The following is a 12,517-nucleotide window of genomic DNA, read 5'->3' as shown; positions in this document are numbered from 1 at the left end:
TCAATGGTGACTCTACCCTAGTATCAATAGATAAAATAATCTTGTGTTTATCTTTCTGAGAAATTAAATCCACAGTATTAATGTCAAGACTCTGTAAGGGTGAATCAAGAGAAGAGACATTAAGATCAGGATGTTCAGTTGAAGAAATTGAACTAACACAAACCATTCGTTTGCTCCTGTAAACAGTGTAAAAATGCCCCATTAGGTGACAATTGGTACACTCTTACCAAGTGCTGTACAAATGGGACTATTGCCCAGATGTATCTTGGACCTGCACCTGTAATAAATAATATTAGTTTTCTTTTGAAAAGGTTTACCAAATCTGTTTTTAACAGCTAAAGCATTAATCAAAGACTGTATATTGTACTAAATTGACTGGGGAAACCCGTCATTTGGAATACATTTTGAAGATATGATGGCTCTCTCAATAACTTTAGCCATGTCTATAACCTCTGATAGAGTTTGGTCTCTACAACTTAGTATACGTTCCAGTATTTTTTTAAGATAACAACTATACACAAGCTGGTCTCTAATGTACATGTCAAGTGATGCACCAACATTGCAGTCTGCAGCCAAATTTCTAAGTACTGATATAAATTCCTCCACTGTCTCATTTGGGTGTTGTTTGCATTTCATAAATGTAAACCGTTCCATCATTACGTTAGGTTGTTCCAAACATTTGTTATTAAGTCTCTGAACAGCATCTGTGTAGACATTCCAACCATCATCGTTTCCTGGAGGGGGAATGGAGGCTGGGAGATTGTTAAATATTTGTCGATCAGCACTTCCCAAATGATTATATAATATGGCTACTTTGCGTTTTGGTGAGTATTCCTCAGCATCAATTGCAACTAAATAACTTTCAAAACTACAAAACCACGTTTTCCATGATTATTTCGGTTTACTTGAAACCGGATAAAAGTGGTTTAATTTTACAACTTGTTGGTTTGATGCCATGTTTAAACCAGGGCTGAAGACGGCTGGAATGCCAGAAACAGGTCCTCGGAAGCTTGTTTCCGGTCCAGGGAAGACATGGCTTGGCAGTTCGGGCTGGACTGTTTCCATGAGGCACAGGGTCAGACTGATTTGCATATAGCCATGTCTCAACTGGGGTGGCAGAGTGGGCTAAAGAACGGTGATGGATTAAACCCAGATCTTTTGACTGGGTGTGAGTGTTTGATTGATTCAGATGCTCCGTCCATCACCACCCCCTTTTGTACCGCTTTTGGCCGCCATAAGTGTGGCAGGGTATGTTCAGACGTGAGTCCCTTGCTCACTTTGCCACTGGATTCAAGCTAGCCGGGCTGAAGACGGCTGGAATGCCAGAAACAGGTCCTCGGAAGCTTGTTTCCGGTCCAGGGAAGACATGGCTTGGCAGTTCGGGCTGGACTGTTCCCATGAGGCACAGGGTCAGACTGATTTGCATATAGCCATGTCTCAACTGGGGTGGCAGAGTGGGCTAAAGAACGGTGATGGATTAAACCCAGATCTTTTGACTGGGTGTGAGTGTTTGATTGATTCAGATGCTCCGTCCATCACCACCCCCTTTTGTACCGCTTTTGGCCGCCATAAGTGTGGCAGGGTATGCTCAGACGTGAGTCCCTTGCTCACTTTGCCACTGGATTCAAGCAAGCCGGGCTGAAGACGGCTGGAATGCCAGAAACAGGTCCTCAGAAGCTTGTTTCCGGTCCAGGGAAGACATGGCTTGGCAGTTCGGGCTGGACTGTTCCCATGAGGCACAGGGTCAGACTGATTTGCAAATAGCCATGTCTCAACTGGGGTGGCAGAGTGGGCTAAAGAACGGTGATGGATTAACCCCAGATCTTTTGACTGGATGCGAGTATTTGATTGATTCAGATGCTCCGTCCATCATCAGCCCCTTTTGTACCATGTTTAAATATAGAGCGGAGGAATAATATATTAAACCAGTTGAATTAAAGTAAAGTCAATGTTGTTAAAATGTTATTAGTGAGAACAATGAAGAAAGCATAAATCTTCCTAGTTGAATGAAAAAGTTAACAGAAACTGTAAAAAGGTCAATTAAATACCTTGTGTTTCCCGTTTTGATTTTGATTAAGTGCTGATGTATGACAAACACATATAAATCCAGTCAACGATCGTGAGAAGAAAACGATCATGCACGGAGGGAAACAGCTGATGCCTCAATTATGCTGAAATTGAATGCGCGTTGGGTTTTGAACAGAAGAAGTATGTCAGCGTTGAAACATGAAAGCGTCACAAAAAGGCTGGATAAACAACATTAAACTCACGTAGAAAATGAACCCAAGATGGCAGCACGTTGCGTGAGTACATCATCATGTTTGCTTGGGTGTGTGACGTGTTGAAGAAAACGTCACTGCAGTCGACGTTGTATCTCTTTAAAATAACCAAAAACCTCAAAATTGAGCAATAAAAAAATTGTGAACTATGACAAGATACATAGCTGCCAATCACATTACGACAACATTAGCTAATGGGAGCTCAAGAGAGAGAGGTTAAGAAACTCCAGTCGACACTGCTACAATGGTCTTGGTGTGACTTTCCACTGGCACCATTATTAGACAGCGGGAGCCTGAAATGCAGCAGAGACTGGTGGACAGTTCAAACATGTCTCTGATGTCCACCACACTCTGCACTTGGCCGAAATAATATGATTTATTGTTAATTGCATGATATTCAATGGCTCTTTGGAGATTGGACATCCCATATGTGTGACAAGACCAAGTCTATGCCCTCTGCAGTCTTTTATTCCCTTCATCAAAGTCTCCCAATTGTTCCCCTTTTAAACTGTCTGGTAGGAGGAAATGAGCTTCTGAGTTTCAGGTCCTGTTAAGTGTGCAAATAGCTCTCAGATGATCTGGACAAAGTAGTGAATGCACCCATATTCAGGAAGACCTACAATGGTCCTGGCAAGTGATTCCTACTCTTTGTGCTGTCTCTCTATCTGTCATTCTTATATCTAGCGCCTTGAGTAGGACAGATGGTATGAAGTGTTAAGTGTTAATTTATAAAAAAAAATATTTATGGGAAATTTGAAAGGGGCACCAGATCACCAGATTCTCAAGGAGCCCACATGTGTTATTCTGACTATTCTCACCTTCTTTAAGTTAAGAATGCCCCGACCCCGACTGCCCAACTATTCCCCATCAGACCATTCAACTTCCCTCACTTCCCCATCAGAAAATGTAAGGAGTGGATGTACCTCACAACATGTACTATGGGGAGAATCATATCCAGGGCCCTCTATGCTTCCCATCTAGAAATGTATAGCCCCACCTCAGTCAATGTCCTCCTAGAATGGGGGCTTGCATCCTTTACTGACCCTGATGTGTCACTCTCAGTGTAAATGGAACATTAAAGTGCTAGCCTAAAACTTACATGAGGAGGTGACTGACATCACTTCTTTTCAATCCGGTCGCGGTCCCCCTCCAATTTGAGAACCTTCCGAGCACATCTCCAGCCGTCCCACTCTTGACATCAAAAGGGTTAACATCAATCCAGATGTTTAGCTCAATGAGGACAATTTGGATATTAAGTGGAACATACATCTGCAAGAAGAGATTGAAATATAAGTTTGAGAGCACAGGCATGGGAACATATGGCTTGGATCTAAATAATTTCCAAGAGTTTAGCATTGCCAAGAGCTGTGGAGTGATCTGAAGACTCCCATACATGTTGTTCCGTCTCTGTGGCAATCTATCAGCTTGCTGACCTGCAGAATCATTGTGTCAATGCTAACCATGTCAAGGAGGTAGTGTCTGTCTGTATGGTGAATAAGTAGCAGAATGAATAGATAAGTAATGCTGGGTGAGTGAGAATTTGAATGATATCAGTGAATGAGAGTACCTATGTGAGCGTGTGATTGAGAGAGAGTAAGCAAGTGGATGAGTAAGCGCACAGGCGTATTTGTCGGTGACTTATTGACTTAGTATATGAGTGGAAATAGATTAATTAGTAAATATGTGACAGTGAGGGAGTGGGCCTCACTATAGAAAACGTCTGAAAGGAATAACATCAAATTTAGCACGATAAGTTGAATTTTACTCAAGGAAGTGCCTTTTCAACGTTTGGTGTGAATTAATTTAGTACTTTTCGAGAAATTTGAATTTAAAATTGTGCTTGGGTTACGTATAAACAGGTTCAGTTTTAGAGATCTATGGACTGCTAGTATGTTGATCCACTGTGGATTAGCAAATTCAAGGGGGATTTGTTCATCGATTTAAAAAATAAAGGAACCCCATTAGACCAGGAGACTTTTATACTGTGTCTATTGTGGATTGGTGAAGGCAGGACCGGACTCATGAGTCTCCTAAATTCTGATTTGTTGGCCATTGTAAGAAACTAGCTCTATATACACTACACCAAAATGAGGTATAGTGTGTATAGAGTCCAAGTGACTCCAGAGGTAGGCAGAGGTTAAAGTTAATTAGAACCTTACTTTCTAATTGTGGTAGAGTGGTCGAGCAGTAAGGCAGTATCAGAGGACAGTGTTAAGCATTTGGTGTACACACTCAGTCAGTAAATGAATTCACACACACAATAAATGAACTCTAGGCCAATATAAAAATATATACTGTTATTTTATATTTATAACCAAGCAAGCCTGGCACAGGTAAGCATTAAATACTTTTCAGTAAGAAGTTACTGGATATAGAACAGTTTGAAAATGCAATAGCAATTGTACCTTGTTTGATTTACAGGGGATTCAGAGGATTGCAACACTTAGCAAATACAGTTCATTGAAATGAATAGGCTTTTTCAGTAAATTACAGGTAAGTTACTTTCTACATTACTTTTCTAACTCAGTGCTGGATACCTAGATTCAGCGCTGGGACATTTCCTGGAAACAGGTAGGTAATTAAGTTTTGGTTATTCGCATGATTTATAAAGAATATTTTTAGATTTCAAAACTCTACACTTAGTCGTTTTTGTTGGAAGAAAAACAGTGCATTGAAATGAATAGGCTTTTTTAGTAAATTACAGGTAAGTTACTTTGTACATTACTTTACTTACTAAGTGCTGGATACCTGGATTCAGCACTAGGACATTTCCTGTAAACAGGTAAGTAAATACATTTTGCTTATTTGTGCGATTTTTTAAGAATATTTTTAGATTTCAAAGCTCCACACAGAATCTTTTTGGAAGAAAATTGTCAATGTTATCCTATGGAGGAAAAACAAGTTAACGGTTCACAGGTAAGTAATCGGCTGTGGGAGTTAAGGTTCTGGGGTTAGACTCAGGGTCAATGATGCACTGTCGTTGTACCCTCAGCGGCACTAGGGCGGCCGGGTGCAGTGTGTTGAGGCCCAATGTTATCCAATGGGAGATAAGGGGCATCCGGTTGGTGGCTTCTGGCAAGCAGGCGACTGGGTTGTGGGAGCAAAGCGCCTAGGGTTAAATTCAGAGCAAATGGGGAAATAAAGTAGCACAAAAGGTGCACCCTCAGCGGCACTGGGGCAGCCGGGTGCAGAGTGCTGTTTCGTCGTTGGGTGCCCGGTTGTTTCCATGGAGAACCTCTGGTTTGCAAAAGCACTGCAGGCTGGGAGACGAAGGACTTCTGGGTGCGACCACTACTTGGAGAGGTAAGTTTGGAAGTTAAGTGTTTGGTTAGGCACCGTCCGTTTTGGCACACAAGGCTGTGGGGCATCGGGTGCAGGGTTGCCTTTTGGAGTTGGATCTTCTCACCAGTTCCTGGTCGCGGTGAGGGGTCCTTCTGGATTTAGGCTGCAGGCGTCGGCTGGAGGCTTGAGGCAGGTCAGGGGTTGCTGGATGTTAGGTCAGGATCGCTGGGGTGACCTCCTCGTGGTGTTTTTCCACTTGAGCTCAGGCCGGGTTCGGCAGGTGCAGAGTGGGCTGGATTCGCAGTTTCTGGCTGGTGCCAGAAGCTGCAGTTTGAACAAATCCTGTGTTCACGGGAGATGCAGTCTTTAGAAGTGAAGGCAGGCAGGTCCTCTGGTTTCTTGAGGTCGCTGGCTGCAACACACACACCGGGATTTCACAGGAGGAGGTTCGAGGGGGAGACAGGCCGGTAGGGCTGGGGCCAAGTCAGTGGGTGTCATCCTCTTGTTAGCTCTGCATGGCTCTTCAGTCCTTCTTCTTATATTCTTTCTTGTTTCTTGGCTGGATCTGAGGAAGCAAGGTTCAGGGTGCCCGCTAAATACTAGATTTAGGGGCGTTAAAGGTAGGTAAAGGGCAGGGACCAATGGGTCCCTTCCCTGGGGTGGGTACACCCCCTATTCTGCCACTCTCCAGGGGGAGGGGGGCAGGAGCCTGTCCCTGGTTGGCTAGTCCCCCACCCTCAAGATGGCGGGTACTCGAGGTTGTGCTTCACCTCGCCTCCCCCACCTGAGAGATAGAGTTGGCAAAGGTGGGCATACCTCTCTTCCTCACTTGTTTTTCCCACCAGTTCTCCCACCCAAAGTGGGCGGTAGAACCAGTGGTAACTAGTTGCTGAAATCAGCAATTAGTCTGGAGAGGCTCATAAAGGCAGCATGCCTTTGAAGCTTCTCCTTCGTGAACCCTGCTCATCCTGGGGTAGGAGACTTGGCACCTCGTCCCAGGAAGTGCATTGTTTCAGGCCACCGAGAGCACGTGCTCTCGACCCAGGGGCCCAGAAACATATCTGTTGATGGCAGCCTGAGCAGCCACTCAGTCGGGACTCTAGAGGTGGGTCAGTTTTCATGGGGCATCTCTGAGATGCCCTCTGTGTGCATTGTTCATTAAATCCCAAACTGGCATCAGTGTGGGATATTTTAAGAGAATGATTGTGGAGTATATGTAAACAGAACATAGAACATTGGGATTGTGAAGACCTATAATATACCTCTCATTTTGATTCATTAATTATAGTCTGTAGAAATCAGGTAATTTTTATAAGCGATGATTTCAGCGCAGTGCCCACGGAGAGCGGCTCCTTCCTTCCTGCCTCACGAGCCCGCCTCCATGGACGCTGCCGGTTTCAATCACGCGGCCCCTGCTGCAAACATCCGGTGCTCTCCTCAACGGTGATGGATCAAGCCCTGATCTTTGGACTGGGTAAGAGTGGTCTGCTTAATTCAGACACTCTGTTCATCACCACCCCCCCCTTTTCTGAATCATTTTTGTCCACCATAAGCGTGGAAGGGTATACTCAGATGTGAGTCCCTAGCTCATTGCACCATCAGGATTCAAGCAAGCCGGGCCGAAGACGGCTGAAATGCCAGAAACCGGTCCCCGGTAGCTTGTTTCCTTCCCAGTATAAGAATTGGCTTGGTAGTTTGGTCTGCCCTGTTCCCATGATGCACTGGGCCAGGGTCAGACTAATTTGCATATAGCCAAGTTCTGAGCTGGGATGGTGCAGTGAGCTAAAAAACGGTGATGGATCAAGCCCTGATCTTTGGACTGGGTAAGAGTGGTCTGCTTAATTCAGACACTCTGTTCATCACCACCCCCTTTTCTGAATCATTTTTGTCCACCATAAGCGTGGAAGGGTATACTCAGATGTGAGTCCCTAGCTCATTGCACCATCAGGATTCAAGCAAGCCGGGTCGAAGACGGCTGAAATGCCAGAAACCGGTCCCCGGTAGCTTGTTTCCTTCCCAGTATGAGAATTGGCTTGGTAGTTTGGTCTGCCCTGTTCCCATGATGCACTGGGCCAGGGTCAGACTAATTTGCATATAGCCAAGTTCTGAGCTGGGATGGTGCAGTGAGCTAAAAAACGGTGATGGATCAAGCCCTGATCTTTGGACTGGGTAAGAGTGGTCTGCTTAATTCAGACACTCTGTTCATCACCACCCCCTTTTCTGAATCATTTTTGTCCACCATAAGCGTGGAAGGGTATACTCAGATGTGAGTCCCTAGCTCATTGCACCATCAGGATTCAAGCAAGCCGGGCCGAAGACGGCTGAAATGCCAGAAACCGGTCCCCGGTAGCTTGTTTCCTTCCCAGTATAAGAATTGGCTTGGTAGTTTGGTCTGCCCTGTTCCCATGATGCACTGGGCCAGGGTCAGGCTAATTTGCATATAGCCAAGTTCTGAGCTGGGATGGTGCAGTGAGCTAAAAAACGGTGATGGATCAAGCCCTGATCTTTGGACTGGGTAAGAGTGGTCTGCTTAATTCAGACACTCTGTTCATCACCACCCCCTTTTCTGAATCATTTTTGTCCACCATAAGCATGGAAGGGTATACTCAGATGTGAGTCCCTAGCTCATTGCACCATCAGGATTCAAGCAAGCCGGGCAGAAGACGGCTGAAATGCCAGAAACCGGTCCCCGGTAGCTTGTTTCCTTCCCAGTATAAGAATTGGCTTGGTAGTTTGGTCTGCCCTGTTCCCATGATGCATTGGGCCAGGGTCAGACTAATTTGCATATAGCCAAGTTCTGAGCTGGGATGGTGCAGTGAGCTGAAAAACAGTGATGGATCAAGCCCTGATCTTTGGACTGGGTAAGAGTGGTCTGCTTAATTCAGACACTCTGTTCATCACCACCCCCCCCCTTTTCTGAATCATTTTTGTCCACCATAAGCGTGGAAGGGTATACTCAGATGTGAGTCCCTAGCTCATTGCACCATCAGGATTCAAGCAAGCCGGGCCGAAGACGGCTGAAATGCCAGAAACCGGTCCCCGGTAGCTTGTTTTCTTCCCAGTATAAGAATTGGCTTGGTAGTTTGGTCTGCCCTGTTCCCATGATGCACTGGGCCAGGGTCCGGCTAATTTGCATATAGCCAAGTGGATTGGTGTCAGTACAACGCGATGTTTTACAACGCGTTCCGTTACAACGCGATTTTTACATCGCAAATACCATTACAATGCATGCCATTACAACGCATGGCATTACATAGCAGATGGTATTACAACGCATACCATTACATCGTAAGTATTGGTAAGTATATCTTTTTTTTTAAAAATGTAATAAAGTTAATTAAATTAATTTAAAATAATAAAAATAATATAACATTTTTAAAACAGTAATTAATTTAATTATAGTAATTTAAAAGAATATAATTAATGATATATAAAAAATTTATAAATAGAAAATAATATAATGTAATTAATTACAATAAATATAATTATAATTTAATTAAGTTATAATTAATACATAATATAATTATAATTAATAAAATTAAAAGAATTTAATTAATTAAACATTTTTAAATAATATAATTTAATTATAATCGTTTATTAATACAATTAAATTAATAATATATTAATTTAATATATGTAAAATAATATAATTAATGATATATAAAAATTTATAAATAGAAAATAATATAATGCAATTAATTACAATAAATATAATTATAATTTAATTAAGTTATAAATAATACATAATATAATTATATTTAATAAAAATAAAAGAATTTAATTAATTAAACTTTTTTAAATAATATAATTTAATTGTAATCGTAAATTAATACAATTAAATTAATATTTGTAAATATTGTTATTAATTTAATTAAAATAAATAAAATTAATTTAATTAATTTAATTTATTTAAAGTCGTAATACCCCTGTACCCCAAAACCCCAACCCTGCCTTAAAACCTAAAAACACCCCTGTACCCCAAAACCCAAACCCTGCCCTAAAACCTAAAAACACCCCTGTACCCCAAAACCCAAACCATGCCCTAAAACCTAAAAACACCCCTGTACCCCAAAACCCAAACCCTACCCTAAAACCTAAAAACACCCCTGTACCCCAAAACCCAAACCCTACCCTAAAACCTAAAAACACCCCTGTACCCCAAAACCCAAACCCTGCCCTAAAACCTAAAAACACCCCTGTACCCCAAAACCCAAACCCTGCCCTAAAACCTAAAAACACCCCTGTACCCCAAAACCCAAACCCTGCCCTAAAACCTAAAAACACCCCTGTACCCCAAAACCCAAACCCTGCCCTAAAACCTAAAAACACCCCTGTACCCCAAAACCCAAACCCTGCCCTAAAACCTAAAAACACCCCTGTACCCCAAAACCCAAACCCTGCCCTAAAACCTAAAAACACCCCTGTACCCCAAAACCCAAACCCTGCCCTAAAACCTAAAAACACCCCTGTACCCCAAAACCCAAACCCTGCCCTAAAACCTAAAAACACCCCTGTACCCCAAAACCCAAACCCTACCCTAAAACCTAAAAACACCCCTGTACCCCAAAACCCAAACCCTGCCCTAAAACCTAAAAACACCCCTGTACCCCAAAACCCAAACACTGCCCTAAAACCTAAAAATACCCAAACACCCCAAAACATATACATCAGTACCCCAAAACATATACTCCTATACTCATACTTATTTTAAAAAATACTTAAATTAATATATTTAATTTATAATATTTAAAAACGAAATAAATATTTTTTTATAATTAATAATAATTAAATCAATAATAACATATTAAATAAAATAAAAAAAAAATTAAATACTTACCAATACTTACGATGTAATGGTATGCGTTGTAATACCATCTGCTATGTGATGCCATGCGTTGTAATGGCATGCATTGTAATGGTATTTGCGATGTAATAGCTGCGTTGTAACAGCATTACGTTGTAAAAGATGCGTTGTAGCGGTAACACACCAGCCAAGTTCTGAGCTGGGATGGTGCAGTGAGCTAAAAAACGGTGATGGATCAAGCCCTGATCTTTGGACTGGGTAAGAGTGGTCTGCTTAATTCAGACACTCTGTTCATCACCACCCCCTTTTCTGAATCATTTTTGTCCACCATAAGCATGGAAGGGTATACTCAGATGTGAGTCCCTAGCTCATTGCACCATCAGGATTCAAGCAAGCCGGGCCGAAGACAGCTGAAATGCCAGAAACCGGTCCCCGGTAGCTTGTTTCCTTCCCAGTATAAGAATTGGCTTGGTAGTTTGGTCTGCCCTGTTCCCATGATGCACTGGGCCAGGGTCAGACTAATTTGCATATAGCCAAGTTCTGAGCTGGGATGGTGCAGTGAGCTAAAAAACGGTAATGGATCAAGCCCTGATCTTTGGACTAGGTAAGAGTGGTCTGCTTAATTCAGACACTCTGTTCATCACCACCCCCTTTTCTGAATCATTTTTGTCCACCATAAGCGTGGAAGGGTATACTCAGATGTGAGTCCCTAGCTCATTGCACCATCAGGATTCAAGCAAGCCGGGCTGAAGACGGCTGAAATGCCAGGAACCGGTCCCCGGTAGCTTGTTTCCTTCCCAGTATAAGAATTGGCTTGGTAGTTTGGTCTGCCCTGTTCCCATGATGCATTGGGCCAGGGTCAGACTAATTTGCATATAGCCAAGTTCTGAGCTGGGATGGTGCAGTGAGCTGAAAAACAGTGATGGATCAAGCCCTGATCTTTGGACTGGGTAAGAGTGGTCTGCTTAATTCAGACACTCTGTTCATCACCACCCCCCCTTTTCTGAATCATTTTTGTCCACCATAAGCGTGGAAGGGTATACTCAGATGTGAGTCCCTAGCTCATTGCACCATCAGGATTCAAGCAAGCCGGGCCGAAGACGGCTGAAATGCCAGAAACCGGTCCCCGGTAGCTTGTTTCCTTCCCAGTATAAGAATTGGCTTGGTAGTTTGGTCTGCCCTGTTCCCATGATGCACTGGGCCAGGGTCAGACTAATTTGCATATAGCCAAGTTCTGAGCTGGGATGGTGCAGTGAGCTAAAAAACGGTGATGGATCAAGCCCTGATCTTTGGACTGGGTAAGAGTGGTCTGCTTAATTCAGACACTCTGTTCATCACCACCCCCTTTTCTGAATCATTTTTGTCCACCATAAGCGTGGAAGGGTATACTCAGATGTGAGTCCCTAGCTCATTGCACCATCAGGATTCAAGCAAGCCGGGTCGAAGACGGCTGAAATGCCAGAAACCGGTCCCCGGTAGCTTGTTTCCTTCCCAGTATAAGAATTGGCTTGGTAGTTTGGTCTGCCCTGTTCCCATGATGCACTGGGCCAGGGTCAGACTAATTTGCATATAGCCAAGTTCTGAGCTGGGATGGTGCAGTGAGCTAAAAAACGGTGATGGATCAAGCCCTGATCTTTGGACTGGGTAAGAGTGGTCTGCTTAATTCAGACACTCTGTTCATCACCACCCCCTTTTCTGAATCATTTTTGTCCACCATAAGCGTGGAAGGGTATACTCAGATGTGAGTCCCTAGCTCATTGCACCATCAGGATTCAAGCAAGCCGGGCCGAAGACGGCTGAAATGCCAGAAACTGGTCCCCGGTAGCTTGTTTCCTTCCCAGTATAAGAATTGGCTTGGTAGTTTGGTCTGCCCTGTTCCCATGATGCACTGGGCCAGGGTCAGGCTAATTTGCATATAGCCAAGTTCTGAGCTGGGATGGTGTAGTGAGCTAAAAAACGGTGATGGATCAAGCCCCTGATCTTTGGACTGGGTAAGAGTGGTCTGCTTAATTCAGACACTCTGTTCATCACCACCCCCTTTTCTGAATCATTTTTGTCCACCATAAGCATGGAAGGGTATACTCAGATGTGAGTCCCTAGCTCATTGCACCATCAGGATTCAAGCAAGCCGGGCCGAAGACGGCTGAAATGC

General features: G+C 43.4%; 1 protein-coding gene across 1 annotated transcript in view; it reads right to left on the bottom strand.

The window, feature by feature from the left end:
* The window catches only part of LOC147712256 (disintegrin and metalloproteinase domain-containing protein 9-like), a 1,115,055-nt gene that overhangs the window by 719,734 nt on the left and 382,804 nt on the right, over window positions 1–12,517 (bottom strand). Inside the window, exon 9 of the mRNA XM_086922984.1 lies at window positions 3,379–3,548. Coding sequence (XP_086779110.1) covers window positions 3,379–3,548 — 170 coding nt within the window. The remainder of the gene's footprint in view (window positions 1–3,378; window positions 3,549–12,517) is intronic.

The sequence above is a fragment of the Lissotriton vulgaris genome, chromosome 5, assembly GCF_964263255.1.
Source record: "Lissotriton vulgaris chromosome 5, aLisVul1.2, whole genome shotgun sequence".
Lineage (NCBI taxonomy): Eukaryota > Metazoa > Chordata > Amphibia > Caudata > Salamandridae > Lissotriton > Lissotriton vulgaris.
This window is presented reverse-complemented; position numbering and strand designations above follow the sequence as displayed.